We start from the raw sequence: 17,011 nt of genomic DNA on the forward strand, positions 1-17,011 counted from the left end.
GAAGAGCAGATCATTTCAATCATTACAGTAGAGTTGAAACCGTACTATATTTAACACCTAGGTTACGAGTCTTTTGACACTTTAGATGCGTTTATTCAGGCTCTCAATACGAAAGAAGCAAATTAATGTAACATTAGAAATAGGAAAAAGAGAAAAACAAATGCACGTATTAAGAAAGCGTATAAGAAGAAGTGTAGAAAAGGGAAATGTTGGTGTTCGTCATCTGATTCTGAATCAGAATCTACTGTTACTGACAGTTCTTCGTCCGAGTCCGAGGACGAGATTACGTCACATAGGCACAGGAAAATAAAAAGAAAGCAAGTAGAGAATTAGTAGGGAAAGAACAACACAGAGCTAAACACTCGAAAACTCAGAACACAAACACACCTTCATCATCATCTCAAAGTAGTGAGGTTACATCTTCCATTAACCAGTTACAGAAAGAAATAGAAAAATTGTCGCTGAGAATCGAAGGCGGTTCTTCAGATTCGCAAAAGTCAAACACTCACTATGCGCAAAATAATTCGCAATCTCATCAGAATAAGAGAAATAATCTTCGAGGTAGTAAGAGAGGCAATTTTAAGAATAATCAGGGTAGAAACAATACTCAATACAACAATTTTAGAGGGAAAAATAACAATTTTCGAGCCCGTGGTGGTCGTGGAAATTTTAGATCAGGACGCGCAAATTATCATAACACCAGTGTTGTTGTCACCATACTAACGTGTCTCATGTACAGCAGGTACCTAGTTTTAACCAAATGCAGGGTGTACATCACATGCAAAGTAATGGTACGACGAATTATGTTCCTGTACAAAACCCTTCCCAAATGAATCAGGTACAGGGGACTCACAATTTAAACTGACAACGGCTGTACATGCAGACAGTGGATGTACAAATAACAAAAAAAAGGGCTCACCTGTAGAGAGTAATAATACTAGTTTACACCGTCAATATAAACAAACGAATGTTCAGGGAGAAGAGATACAGACTCCATTAGAAATTGAAGAGGACATGGTTAGATTTACAATACAACTGAGAAAAAAACATTAAAAATAATTGCAGATACGGCAAGTACAATATCAATTTTAGATAAATCATTGCTATCTCCTAAAACTAAATTGTCACAAGAAATTACGAAAGTTGTTGGTGTTTCATGTGGACCTATAGAGCTGAAACACACAGCCATTATCAAATTTCTAATCAACGGACGATCCTTTCATCACAGGTTCCAAATAGTGGAAAATTTTCGTCCGAAAGCTCTTTTAGGAAATGACTTGTTTATTTTTCATAACGCCCGTGTTGATTACCTCAATACCACTGCATTTTATTGTAATAACATTTAATAATTAGCATTCATTTCACGTTTACTGAAGACTCGTTTGTCTATTCGCCCATAGAAAATTTTGCTGACGTCAATGGAATACATGTATGAAACATCCCATAATTCCTACTATTTTTTACATAAATTCCCTTTATCCCATTCTGAGAAACCATTGTCAAAAAATCTCACAATATGGGATTTGTCCCGCGGGTTGGCATCACTAACAAACACAATAGGTGGCTCTGAGAGAAACTAGTACTTCACATTCACATTTCCTGTTATGTTGTTTAGAATATTTTAAATTGAACAAAAGGGAAAACTTACTTATAGATATTCATGGTTACCTGCACAAAGAGAATATGAATAAACATAAAGTTATCTTAATTGAATCATCCGCAAATTAAGACCCGACTGTGTTCATTTCCAAAAGTCTATTTTTAGAAAAGAGTGGTAAATGTTCATTACTTTTGCAACAATTCAGTAATTCTATTCTAATTACTTGTTAGTAATTTTTCAAAGGCACACTACAGCGAAGTAAGCTAGTGCCTTAATTGAACTAGCAATTCGAACCGTATTAAAAGTATGGATTGATATAAATAGATATTTATAGGATGGATTTCAGTAATTTTAATATACTTTCCCAAAGTCGATTCATTTTGTATATGCGATTCAAAAAATTACATTCTTTAATTCTAATTTTTTAAAGTTACAAATTACATTTGCGGTTACAGATTCCTTAAATTGTTACAATTAATTTTGTATTTCAAAATTAATCAAATATTGATATAATACACGATTACATTTTAAAAATTAGAAATCATTTCATTTCCTAATCGGTGAATACCTAACGAATTTAAGAACATTTTGTTTGTTACTAATTTCATTCTTGTATTCTAAATTGTGTGATTGTGAAGAACTCTGAAATGGATTAGGGGAAACCTGTTATTTCTGGTATAGTGTTATACTTTTAGTGTATGTTTGCTGTTATGTTCTAAAACTGCACGACGGCAATATTTTCATTTGTGTTTGTGTGTTTGCGTGCGTGTGTACGTGGCGTGAGTAAAGCAACATGGAGGCAAAGATGATATTAGAAGAAAGATAGACAACTTTGAAATAGTATATAAAGTATGAAACCATCAGTAAGGTGCAAAGACACTGGCAGAATGAATCTGGAACCCATTGATACGTTTAACAATTAAAGGAATTCGTGATAAATTTGAAGCCTACTATTGGTTTACAGATGTACACAAAAAAACGTAATATACAGGGCACGAGGGGTAGCATGAGCTATGACCTTGAAATCAACCAACACACTTGAAAGAAACAGGCTATCCTAATGGTATTGCTAACTGCCACAACGGTGAACTACAATTTGGCGATTTGAAGCATTTCTGGGAAAGGATGACAAAGACACTTTGAATCAATCTGCAGCCTTCCTTTTCTCATCTTCAATTAGAAAAAAACCTTAACAATAAAGTAGCCTATTTATTTAATAAGATGTAAAAGTGCACTCGGTGCATATCGTTGAACAATTAATGAATTTCATATTGTTCACAGTCAACGACCTTCTTTAAAATCACTGTTGCAAGTACTTCGAGAAAAGATTAATTTTAATGGAAGCAGTTCGTCTTTATGGAAAATAAACCGTTCCTTAGGATTTAAATGGATTAAGGCTGAAAACAATGGGCAACTACTTATTGAAAAAGATGAATTTCGGTCAAAGAGGTTGGCTTATTTGCGAGCTATAGATCATTATAGAAGGCAGAACCGCTCAATAATTTACATGGATGAGACGTACTTGCATTCGTCGCACACAAAACAATATGCGTAGACCGATAAGAATAATACAGGTTCACTCACACCAATTTCAAAAGGACAACGCATAATAATCATGCATACTGTCGAAGAAAACGGTTTAATTCCAAAGCGTTATTTATGTTCAAATCTGGAACGAAATCTGGCGATTATCACGTCATGAATTATGAAAACTATGAAAAGTGGTTGAAGTCGCATCTGGTTCCAAACTTGCCAAGCAATTCAATTCTTGTGATAGACAATGCACCATATCACAATGTCTGTTTAGATTCTTCACCGAAATCATCACCTTGTAAAGCTGCAATGATCGATTGGCTTGTAAGACACAACATTTCTTCCAATATGTACAAACCTGAACTTTATATTCATAATTTAATCAAAGCTAATAAAGCTCGTTTTCGGACATTTAAAGTAGATTCGCTCATTGCTGAATATGAACATTCAGTTCTTCGTTTGCTCCCGTATCATCCTGATCCAAACCCGATAGAGTTTATTTGGGCTGCAATCAAAGAATATATAGCAGCAAGAAATACCACTTTTTCCATTAACGATGCGATGAATCGTCGATGAGAAATTTACAATGATAACAGCGAAAGAATGGAAGGCTAGGTGTGATAAAGTACGAAGATATGAACAAGTATATTTGGAAATAGAATCTCAGTTAGATGTTCTTACTGAAAGCATTACAATAAACTTGGCCGAGGACAGTGAAAGTAATAGTGACGACGAGACGGAAGACGATGATGATGAAATGGATTGTATGGACGGTATTGAACCTTTATAAATACCTGAAGCTACAGGTTAGCCTACCATAATATATATAAATTGCGTTAAGTAGGTTTGTTATCCATTGTTCTTATTTATGCTGCAGGTTAGTATCGGCAGGGGTTAGAAGCACTACCAAAAAATCTTACCCCTCTCTCCACTGTCATCCTCGCAGCGGATAGCGTTCTTCCTACCTCCCGCTTCTCATAGCTCATGATATCTCTCGCGCTCTGTACTACTTGTTACATCTACAAGTTTTGCTAATTTCCGTATAGTTTTACACCAATTCACTTCTTCGATACAGAAAAATTTGAGACAGGATTTCCGAAAAACTTGTATCTATATGGCAAATGTTCGTGCTAGTTTGAGAGCATTAAAGCGAAAGGTCTGCACTGCAGCTGAAATACAAGAACCCGGTAAAGAGAACAATTGCCAAGGATATGTCAGAAACAAAATTTATTCCGCAAAAATACAGCGCAAAGAAAGCAGTAGCCTGATTAAAGCTTTCATTCATTTTCTGGAGTCTTAATTGCTGACATCACAGAATCTGTGCTTTCGACGTTATCGTGTTTCAAATTCCTGTAAAAATCATCGTGGACTGGAGGAATATATGTCAAGAGAGACATAAGATCTTGGATTTTTTCTGCACTATTGGAAACACTGGTCTGTTGAAGCTGCTTTACTTTCTTGGGTGGATTTGCAGGACGTCCACGAATGCTTCGCTTGCAGTTGTTTGTGTGAAAGCCCACAAACACATTTATTGAATACTTGAACGAAAAGGTGGATGGTGTATGTTTTGTAAATTTCATCCATTCAGCCACTCTACCTTAGTTTACAACTATTTCTGTGTAACTTACACTAATTTGGTCTAACAGCAAGCGCGTTTCCTGTGAATGTTAGATAACTCAATCTTCTACAGAGGGCAGCAGAATACAGATATCACTTCTTAAACCTCTGCTCCTGAAATGCATCAGGGTGCCATCGACTAATCAAACCTGGAACCCCATTTTGTTGCACAGAGTCACTTACACCATTGTTCTTATCAGTACCTCAATTGTTTTCTGCTGGAACTGAATTTTTAATTAGAAAAGAACGAAGTAAAAATGCTGAATTATAATCATGTTTACCCCATTCCTAATAAGAAAGAAATTTATCTTGCATTCAAACAGGCCGGTAGCCAGCCGAATAACTTAGGGAGGGCTCGGCTGAAGTTAGGGGGGCCCGATCCAACAATATTATATTTCATCACCATCTTATATTTCATTTACAAGCCTACCGGAAAAATTTTAAGGGGTCCAGCAAAAATTTAGAGGGGGTGGCCCCTTAGACCCCGTTTATAAAATGGACAAAAATGTATTGTCGAAATCGTTCTTCACATGGAGCCATATGAGAAATAAAGGAAGAAAATATAATCAAATAATATATATATTGAAATCAATATGAAAATGTGTTTCGAAGTTCAAAATTTTAACCAGAAATCTAGAAGGAATTAGTACGATGAATTTCAGATCTTAGCCAAATATAAAACTAAATATCTGGTTCATGTTAGCTCTGCTTTACTTCAGTAACTTCACAAAAAAACTCTGTACAAAGGAAACTTTAATTAAAAGTAATAATTGTATTAGAGTTTCGTCAACTAACTAAAGTTTTTTAGCTAAACAGATACAGTAGAATTCAACAGAAACTTAACTTTTTAGTATAACACAATACCTGAGACTGGTTCTGAATGCTGGTTAGCTGATCAGTATGATCTCAGCAAATCACAATTAAGGTTGGAAAAGGAGCAACTAAAATTATAAATCCATTTCCGTCCCTAGACCTGTATACACTGGTGTCTCTGGCATGTAAAATAAAGTTGGGGGATATCAAAGAAATTGGTTGATTAGTACCTAGCTCAACCTGTTTATTATCTTCGGTTTCACTTGTTACCTTTCTGCTTACATTCACGGACCCCCTGAGATATATGACGAACTCTGTTATAATCGTTTCAGAGCTTGAATATTATATTCCAAATAAATGTAATTATAAGTTATTTATGTTATTCTCTCGTTAGTAAAGAAATTAAATTAGAATAGGAAATTGAATATTTTGTACTTCAAAATATTGGGGGGGGGGAAGCCAGAGACGCCCGTTCCTGTAGATACTACTCGACTTAAACAATTTACAAATTAAGTTTTTTTTTCTTTCAATAACTTGCCAAATTTTCCATTCACGTTGAGATCTACATTCCCATTTATGGCCTAGCCTTGTTCTTTTTCAATAAATCTAGTCTCCTTCCACTTTATCATCATCATCCTTTGTTTATGGTCTAATATTTTAACCTCGCACTATTTAATGTTATGCACCGTGTCCCTAACGTTTATAAATGGTGTTTGTTTAGTTTTTAATATTTGTATTTGGTGCTTACAATATATTAACATATATCTTTGGAACTGAATTGTATTAATATTAATAATCATTTGATATATAGATATGTAAAATTGAAAGACAGTTGTTTACAATAGCAAAACAACACATTCTTACATTATAAATTGGAGCAGTCGCATACAAGAATTTACTTTTAAGGCATACAGCAAAAGAAGTTTAAGCAGAAGAGATATATAGTTACTAGTACAATCCATTAACTGGACCTAAAGTTATAGATTGCAATGTGGGTAGGTATGTATAGGCAAGCATTTTAGAATCCTGTTTAAAATTGACGTAATGCCTACGACGTATCCTGTATTGCTGAAAATAGTATTTACATCTATAAGTGGAACCGTGGTTGAAAATATAATTCATATATTAAGTGAAGGTGTGGCAAAGGGCTATTGTATCGCTAGAGTAATGGCTGACAAGTTCTGTATTGCAAAATAGGTGCTAGATAAGTTTCCTTTATCCACGAATGCTTCGTGAATGGATCCTGTATTTAAGAACTTCCTATATTGAATTAGATCTGAAGGATTAATGAGGAAAATGAATCGTGTATCTTCTATTCTTGAGGCACTTGACTTTCCTTGACTTGACAAGGAAAATTGATATAATCTCGTATCTTGCTGGCTGTTAGCTTTATGATGCATAGTGTTATAAACATACTGGTTTCTCTACCATATGATTTCTACCATATATTTGTTTAGGTTTATTTGAGGTTTATTAAGAAAAGTGTAAGTTATAATTGGGATCCTTTTGAAATACATAACAGTCGTCAGAGAATTGTTTATACGCTCTGACCTTGGAATGTTGCGGTTAATTATTAAATTAATTACTGTGTGATTTCAGAGAAGATATTTTTGGTATAGTATATAAGTAAATCATTTATTTGATAAGTTATTTTCTGTTTTTTATAAATAGGAGAGCCCGCTGAAAAGTTTATTGTACAATCGAGAAAAAGTGAACGTAAAATGATTACGTTTCTGTAGTTAGTCTACATATCCCTCCGAAGCTTAATACACTTCCTTGCACGGTGCTGCATTTTTTCCAGACCAGTAAAAAATATTCAAAAGATAGCTTCTCGCATTACCTCATTATTACATTTTAAACGGCTTCTTTTCAAGTGTTGTTTTTCTTTGAAGAATAAATAACAATTAGTCGGAGCTAGATCTAGGAAATAAACAGGATGATGTAGACACTGAATCCTTAATTCCTGCAATATCAGTTGTGTTTGCAGTGCTCAGTTGAAAGGTGCATTATCTCGAAGAAACATAATTCATTGACTCAATTTTCCAGGGCAATACACTATTAATTTATCTTTCAGTTTTGTGATAAACACATGGTAATACTCTGCATTAAATGTCTAATCCTTGGGCAGGGATTCTATGAGCACAACGCCATCCTTATCTCAGAAGAATGTTACAAACATCATTAAAGCCGGCTTTTGTGTCTTGTACTAACTGGAGCGACGGGAAGCTGAGTGTCGCTACTTAGTTGACTTTTTTGTTTCATAATTGTGGTGGAACAATCATGTTCCGTACGTGGATATTATTCGTGGCAGAAATTGGTCAACATTGTGCTCAAAAGGAATGATGATATTCGTTGATGCTTTCACTCTTTCACGATTTTGATATGTGACAGAATTTTGGAGACAAATTTTACTGAGAACTTATGGGTCAGTTCATTAAGTATTGCAATAGCAATGTCTTTCCAAGACATGGTCACAATCCGTGATATATGTTTAGCTGAACTTCTGCTTAGTTTAAGAATAATGCCATGGCTTTCATCCATGATTTCCTAGACAGTCATTGTTTTTGGCTCCCTGCAGCTGAAGCATTATCTCCGCGTTTAAACTGTGTCACCCAATTCTTCACCACTGCACATGCTATAGGAGAATCGCATAGTGTTTAACTAATTTTCTCATTAATTTCCTCTGTTACTTTTCTTGATGACAGATCTAACCACGATGTTCGCGAAATTGGAGAGGGGCCTGAAAAAAATATGAATGTTTTATTATTGTAAAAATGCTTATTTGTTTATAAAGAGAATCGTTCTTTAAAACGTTACTACTTCATTATTATACTTGCTCCTCTTCTGGTGTTGTGCCTACGAATATTTCAACAGGACCTCTTATTTCGCGACTATAATACATTGGGACATTTTTTCTAAGTTAATTGTAATAAAGTTATTCTTGTTTTAATATGCAGATATGTAAAATTGAAAAGTTGCAGTTTATATTAGTACAACAACACATTTTTACATGATCAGTATTGTGGATATTCAAGTAACACTTGTCTCCCCTTTGTACCTGTCTACTCTGATATATATCATCGACTCTGTGATGCTGTGACTCTCAATTTTCTGATATTCTGTGTCCTGTGATAACGCTCACAGGATCCATTATTTTCAGTGAGTATGTTGTTCCTTTAAATGGCACTCGCACCCTATGGTCCAGATGTTGTTACTGGTCAATGAAAATTTTAGTTTCACAAGATTAAGAGCACTAGTTTATTTCGTTTGAGGCTGATGATGCATGGTTCCATGGTAGTCGGAATGAGGTTCAACACTTACACAAGATCGCTGAATCCTCATATTTCAACGTTATTGAATGTCTGTTTGTCAGCGCTGGAGCTGACTTCAGAGCATATGTCCTTCTTCGTTATCGATAAATGAGCTACGAGCTGTACTACATGAGAAATCGTGTAATAATGGTATGGAAATTGGTTATGACCAGGAAAGACCGAAACAGATAACCGTACGTAAAGATTAAGAAGTTACCGGAAGAACGTGGAGCATGGAAGCTTCTCACAAGGGAAGGTCACGAAGTTGCTCCGCTGAGATAAGAATGAGACAATTGTGTTTGTATTTGATATGTTATCATTAGACGAATCTCAAAGTTATACGTAGCACCAGGCGGTATATTGTAAGTCACAACATATTTTGTAACGTAAAAGCTACAAAAAAAAACCTACCTTGCAGAATAGTTTGAATCGAGTCATTTGTTCGGAAACGGTTAAATGGAAAACTCGGCGAACATGTATCCCATCATTTTCAAGGATACACTTTTTGGTATAAAATGTTTTGCTCCAGGGTTCCAGACGGGGTCCAACTTAAAATTTTCAAATGGCTAGGGGCCTTAAGTAGCACATCGTTTGAAAGGTGTTGTTGAAATAAGATAGAGCAAGTCTCGACTCTCTATGACAACCCTGTGCAAAATGGCGGCGGGTCAGGATGTAAACAAAAGCTTAATTGAAAACCTATGGTCACCTTGAGACCAGGATGACCGCTTGAAACTTGTATCAAAAGGATAGGTCTACGAAACTTGCAGAAATTAGGAAAACCAAATTTGGCACGAATGATGATCAGTAGGTGACAAAAAGATGCGAAATGTTTAAAAACGTGTCATCTTGAGTTCAAAATGCCGCACTATGTATTGAACGCATGTCCAGCTCAAATCACTGCAGAAACGAAATGTGGTATTTACATTTATGGTTAATAGCAGATATCTACAAAATATCTATCTGTTATCCAATATGGCAGCCAGCGTGAAAAATGACCTTGTATATAAATATGCTCTTTCTTGGAATATTGTGACATACCGACAAAGTTTGTGCAGCTCGATGCATCCAAATGATTTACAAGTGGTTGGGTATTGCTCGCCAATCTTGTAAATTAATGTTTTATGTATATTTGATATTGCTTGAAATATTGCGATTAAACCAGCGAATGGCATACAAATGTAACCATCACAAATACGTTACAATAGAGCCTCAACCTGACTGATACAGCAAGTCCTTTGTGCATGGACTACGTATGACAAAATTAGAAAAATACCCAAAGGAATTCAACTTTTGTTTAGCAGTATGAATAGAAAGTCAGAGTTGTATGTTCATGGCATATTCGTTATATTCACGCAAATGAGATCGAGAGAACCATGACAAACTTGCATTAGGAACAAAACATATATGTGTTGTTACGGAATGAAATAATAGTTGAAGTGAATCGAAAATGAATTGTTCTGTATTATTCCTATTGTTTCTAAATACATAATAGAGAAAAATAGAGATTTACATTTGTACTGGTATGAATGACATAGGTTTTAAGTGGCCATCTTGGATTCAAGGTGGCCATAGATTTTCAATTAAGCTTTGGTTTACCTTTTGACCCACTGCCATTTTGCACATTGTTGTCGTAGAGAGTCAAGATTTGCTCCATTTTCTCTCATTTTACAACAGGTTTCAAACGATGTGCTACTTAACTCCCCTTGCCATTGGAAAATTATTAGTAGGACCCTGTCTGGGATCCTGCATGGGACTCTGAGGCAAAATTTTTTATCCCAAAAAGTGTGTCCTTGAAAATGATAGGATACATGTTCGCCAAGTTCCATTTACCCAACCGTTCCGAACAAATAACCCAGTTCAAACTATTCTGCCAGCTTTGTAGCTTTTACATCACAAAATATGTATTAGCTCACGACATTTCGCACGGTGGCACGTATAACATTGAGATTCGTCTAGTCATTTCATATCAAATACAAACAAAATTGTGTCGTTCGAATCTCAGCGGAGGCACTTCGTGACTCTCTCTTGTCAGTCGTTGCAAGTGACCTTGCATAATAATACTAGAATTACTATGACGATGATGATATAAATAAAAGTAGACACACTTATAAAATTATATATAATCCATTGAAATAGTAAAAAGAAGGCAAGCTCCTACGCCGTTTCCATAATCCGACATCAGAAAAGGTTAAAAGTTTAAATTTCATCGATAAACGCTTGGGTAATAAAGCGTAAGTAATGCATTAATTTCTATACTACACATAAGCTAAAGTTCATCTCTTCGCTTGTTGCAAAAAAAAACTCATTTTTACTACTGTAACTTCTCTGAAGAGCCGCCATTGCTTCCATTGCTGCATATTGTGCAGTCAATATTATCTTCACTTTCTCCTACAACTGCACAGTGGGCCAGAAGCCCCGAAAATCTGCCAAAATAGGAAGTCGTGTGATAATTTTTATGAAACTTGGCATACGTAGGTTTAGAATGGGGCTGAGCACGAATTTGATACGAAAAGGGGGAAAATTCGAAATGGCAGATCCAATATGGCGAACACAAATTGCAAAAATATGTATATATGTATAATAGGGGTATAGATATTGTAGAACAATCGAATGTGGAAACAGAAACAAGTGAAATCATATTTGTCATACATTAATATGTCTCGATAGATTGAAAATTATCGAAGTCACTTTTTATATCACAAAACAGTATCTTTTCTGTGCGAATTGTCTTTATAAATTATGTTTTTGATTCCTCGCCTGTGTCCCATGTTAATTCTATTTAAAACGTGTTGTCTAATTTCCCGTGAACCCTGTTTTACATTGTAGAATTAGCATTGCTCATTACTGTATATTAATCTCAAGGTTGAATTTAAAAGAAAGTAGAAAAATACTTACATAGGTATTCACATGGCTAGTTATTCAGAGTCAGACTCAATACTTGTTGCATGCGTGGGTGGTTTCAGGAGAGAAAACACTTGCGGACATAGTGCCTTTCTTCTGTTTTGTTGAGACATGGGCTGGCGGAATGTTGAAATAAAGGGGTCAGATGTCACAAACAGATGGAGCATAACATCTTCCATTGTCTTCTCTCTGGAACACTTTCGTGAGTGATGCTCTCGGAAGTGCTTAATGTGCTTATTTCTAACCTCTTGGGCCTCTTCGGACATTTGTCCTATCAGAAGCAAACAATGGGTGATGATGGACTGGCCATGAGCAAGAACCTTATGAACTGATGCCGGCATGTAGAACCACGGGTAATTTGCAATATACAGTTCCTGGATATCATTTGCCCACTTTTCAAATCTGTCTGCGTCGATTTCCAACCCTGAGAATAATGCCTGTAATAACACAAAGCATTTCTCGATGAGTTTCGTGTTCAGGCCAGTTATCGTGGCTACCGTTTCCGCATTCTGAAAAAAATTCTAGGCTTGTTACCTTCATTCGATGTTCTGCTGCCACTCGGCCTTGATTCATCAACAATGATACCTAACTCGGCTATTGGATGTCTTCCTTTCTTTTCTTCACGGTTGATTGATCTTATTTCCGGACTTGCCATTTCTTTACGTCTAGTCAGTAGGCTACATTAAGAATCCACTGCTTGAACCTAATCCATGCATGTAGTATAGAAAGACCGAATCTGAAGGACTCGGGATTTTCAGGCTTGCTGATGGAAGTCTTCTTGTAACTGTTCATATCTTTAGGGTTTGTGCCGCATACATAACAAGTTTGTGCAAACTTTGTATGAGTGATAGTGTTGCTAGTCGTCAAATAGAGGTTGTGTTGGACTTGAAACGCCATACCTTCAACGAACACCTTACTTGGTGTTAAGGCTTTATTCGTTCTTGTACTCGCTACACCTCTTCTCGTGCCTGGTGCTCGATTTCTTTCTTGACTTGGAGCCGAACTGGACGATAGAATCTTGGTAATGATGGTTGAGGATTCTGCCACACTACAACTCTTGTACATTTGTTCTCGAACAACAGCTGCAATGGCTAACATGAAATGCAGAAAATGTCTGAATCCTGAAAACCAGCCTCATTGGCTGACTGCTTGTATTGGACTTGACCATTAGACCCATCACAGCCCCACTTGGTGATCAACGTTAGACACATGCGATACTTCCGTGGCATGCTCTGCAAGACTGGTTCTTGAACTTGCAAAAGCCTTTTCACAGTGTGATCTAGTAAATACTAAAGTAGCACTTCTGAAAACGACTGACTCACTTGTGTTATCTCTGGGTAGCACTTCTTCTTTTCGTCCCGTACATGATTATAAGCGGGATAAATATCATGGCAGAGTTTCTTCTCTTCACTCCTAAGGAGTTGGTACTGATGTTTAATTAGATTCGTTTCTAGAAATAATGCTAGAGCATTATCTGAATAGTACGACGTTACAGTGTGTCTTTCGGATTGTGTCGAGGACTTCATAATCTTGGTTGCTCTAGTAGGACTTGCCTCGATTTCTTCTAGTATTTGCAACTTGTCAAGTTCTCTTTGCTGTCTGTACTTCATTGCGGCTGCGTAAGCAAGAGTGGTTCCACTCTCAGCTGACGGAATAGCCTCAGTCTTTCTCCTCTTTGATCTTTCACTGCTTTCTGAAAAGTTTGCCTGTAGGCGTCCAACTTTCGTCGAGGTCGATGGTTATCGTTCACTATCACTCAGATTAATATCAGTATCCAGACAGTCCGCATAATTTTCCTCTACTTTACCGTATTTGCGATTGCATTTGTTGAGCTTCAGACATCTCTCCACCTGTTATTTCATCTTCCACAAAGAACAGGAGCTGCTGTTTTTGGCTTTTTGTTTCCTTCTGCATTCTTTAGAAACTCAAATAGCTTTCTTCTAGTTATTTTATGTGTCATTTCTATGAAAATTGCTATTAATATGCTGTATTTTGGTTAGACAATTTTACATATCATTCAAAGTAAATATGCACTTACAATCTAAAAGGGCGAAATTGGTTCACAGCTCCTGAAACATAAAACATTCAAGTATCACATTAGCAGAAAATATCGTGTTGTATTCGCTTTTCCCGGATTAAAAACCTACGAAACTATAAAATAATGTTTTTCTTTCTGATTTACTACCTACTTCTCCATAAGCGTCCATAGAATTGATAAATTACACATAACGTCATAGCTAGATGTTTAGCATTGAATTATAATATATACAGATGAAATAAAGAAGAGATACCCATTAGTGAATATGATGGTAATATCTGTAAAAATATGACAAACTTTACCTTCTCTAACATTGAAAATAGCACATGAACACAGAAAGTTTACAAAGTTAAGTTTTGGCTTTCACTCCTGACGAAACCAGTGAACATATCTCAGTAACACTGATATCTGTATGCAACTAGGACCTTCCTGGATAATATGCGCTAGGAGATAGACCATTCCATAAACTTTCATTTTTGGGGTTTTGGCCAGGTTTTCGGGATTCCCTGGCCCAGTGTGCATTGTAGTAGCAAGTAAAGGTTTCATCTTTTAAATTGAATACCAGTATATTATATTAGTCTTATTCCTCATATTTTTTTCAATTCCAACCAACACAAATGATATTTATTCCTGTAAATCACAGTTCTCTAAACGTTACCTTAGAACACGTTTCCTTTTTTAATTAAAAGAGCGGTGGTAATTAATGCCTTAACTGACGTACGAAAGGGGTGGGTATTGGAGGTACAAACACTCACGAAATTGAGTCTTTCCTGTAATTTTACTCTAATTTTAGTGGTAATTTTACACATTTTTAATATACATTTTCCTCATTTACAATCATGATTCTCATGACAATTTCCTGCATATGTCCGTGGCCTTGTTTTACAAATGTTCAGGGTAGTTTTTCAATTACGACAAATTAAAGTCATTCTCGGCTGATTTTAAACTCGAGCATGATAAAATTTTAAACAAAATCTTTACAAATGTTCACTATATTGCATAAAATAAGACATTTTTATTATGGTGGTAATGAAATATAGTTATTAACTGGAGAAGGAGATTTAGTTACCTCATTGCGAGTAAAATCATTTCTCATCCTTTACTTTACTAATTTACATCATTCCACTTCCAAGCCCTGGGGAATGTGAGAAAAGCTTTTGAAAAGCCTATATAATACTGCGTCATAGTAGAATGCTTTCTATGAAAATTAACATGAGTTTGTAAAAAAGTAATGAGTAGAAGGGGGCATAAATTTTTCAGTCATACTTCACGACTGTAGTTTCATGACGTGAGTGTAATCAGAGAGCCTCCAAGTAAATATAAACCACAATTGTTTTTCAAAATAATATATACAGTAGCATTTAGGAATATTGCTGTGGAACCTGTTTCATTTTTAATCAAGGAATGACATACGTTCTCCCTTTCCTATTAAAGAAATGCTGACATACATAAAACGATGATGTACTTTGGACAGATGGTAGCGCACGGAATGTGGTTAATAAGCTTAGAAAGTATGAGTCTAGAAAATTTCGTCTAAATAACAAATAAGTTGATAACAAATCTTGAAAATTTATGGTCATATGATGTAATCTTTTTTTTTAACTGCAATTTCATTCCCAGTCGAAACTGGGCGGGCTACAGAAGGTAACGCCTTCTCCGGGGCCAGGAGAAAAAGCAGAAATGTTAGAAGCGCCTGGTTATAGATGGGATACAGGAAGCTATTGATTGTGGTGATGTACGATCATTATTATATCTTTAGATGTTATAGAAGAAGTGCAGTGGAGGAGAGATTATGGACGATAGATATGAAGATGGCTTTGATAGATGCGACGTCGTGGGTTATAGGTTGCCGTGGCCTGGTCAAGTTCATGCAGTGCAAGTAGATGGTCAACTGGTGGATAGGCATGCCGTGGTCGTGTAGAAGTCTGATCGAGCAGATCACCAAGAATTGGATGTGCCTCAGCTATACGGCTCTGTATATAGCGAGTGCGGAGACGATATAGATGTTGTAAAAGCGTGGGTATGGTGGTGTGCCGATAGACCTCCCTAGTAGGAGTATTTGCCGGTAAGAAATAAGCGGTGCGCAGAGCATGAAGTTCCAGGACTTGTAATTTACTGTAGAAGTGCTGTGGAGCAGACAACCAAGCAATATGATCATGGGTAAGAGCTGGGCGGACAAATACCTTATACGTGTGGAGAAGCAGCACACATTTCTTATATATCACGATGGTAAAGATTAATAACTGTCGTTAACGTTTCAGGGTTATGCAATTATAACAGTTTTTAGTTTATTCAAATTTTGGTTTGTAGAAATGAAAACAATTGTATTTACATAAAAATTGCAAGGATGAAACATTGAAAATCCTACAGGGCAAAACTGTACAAATGCAATAAAGGAATAGCTTTCTATAGTGAAATCTATCGCATTTATCTGAAATAATTAACTTTCTATAAAAAAGTAATGGAGCTAGAAGAATAAGCGTGGACTCGTTCATACTTGTGGTGTAGTAAGTATGCACGAGACTGAAAAAATTCCCTTATCCATCTCTGTATCATCTAAATAAATATTCATACAATTTTACTATTATTATTATATAAATGGTTTATTCTTATCACTTCTGATATTACTTCGAAAAGAAGGACTGAGAGACTTTAGATGAGGTTTCATTTCAGAATGAGGTTTCTGTCAAAGATTCCCGATTATTGTGAATACTTTTTTTGACCAAATTGTACTTGGACGGACAGATACATAATGTTGAATTCAAGCAGCTCTATATGCTGCAGGTGAATTTGTCGTTCAGAACGAGAACTAATTAGCAGATAATATTTGATTTTGTCCATTTTCTTCTCTCAACATATGATTTAACTATAAATTATGGATTAAATATCATCTGTTTGATTTGACTGAGTTCGTGGCCGGCGCTTGGTATTGTGACATAATAGGCGAATAATATTTTTTTCTTATGAAATGGAAAGGAGTTGAAATTTCAGCTAACTCTATTAAGGATGCGACTAACGTTATATCCTTAGTACAAATCAATATCAATAGAGCGATCTAGTCATTGTTGGCATTGTCGCTTGGGCACGATTTTAAAAGAAAGTTTTCAGTATATATGGACCAACACCTTCATGAATATCATCATGATTGTAGTCTATAGCCTGTGCCCACAATGTATGCCATTGAAATAGATGTCTATG

At 35.9% G+C, this 17,011-nt stretch overlaps 1 protein-coding gene across 1 annotated transcript; it reads left to right on the forward strand.

The window, feature by feature from the left end:
- Nucleotides 1–3,298: 3,298 nt before the first annotated feature.
- Nucleotides 3,299–3,709, forward strand: LOC145677691 (uncharacterized). The gene has a single exon (XM_081748113.1). It carries the CDS (start codon nucleotides 3,299–3,301, stop codon nucleotides 3,707–3,709), a length of 411 nt encoding a protein of 136 aa, XP_081604239.1.
- Nucleotides 3,710–17,011: the final 13,302 nt, after the last annotated feature.

This window comes from Thermobia domestica, unplaced genomic scaffold, assembly GCF_964235325.1.
Source record: "Thermobia domestica unplaced genomic scaffold, izTheDome1.hap1.1 HAP1_SCAFFOLD_1242, whole genome shotgun sequence".
NCBI classification, from domain to species: domain Eukaryota; kingdom Metazoa; phylum Arthropoda; class Insecta; order Zygentoma; family Lepismatidae; genus Thermobia; species Thermobia domestica.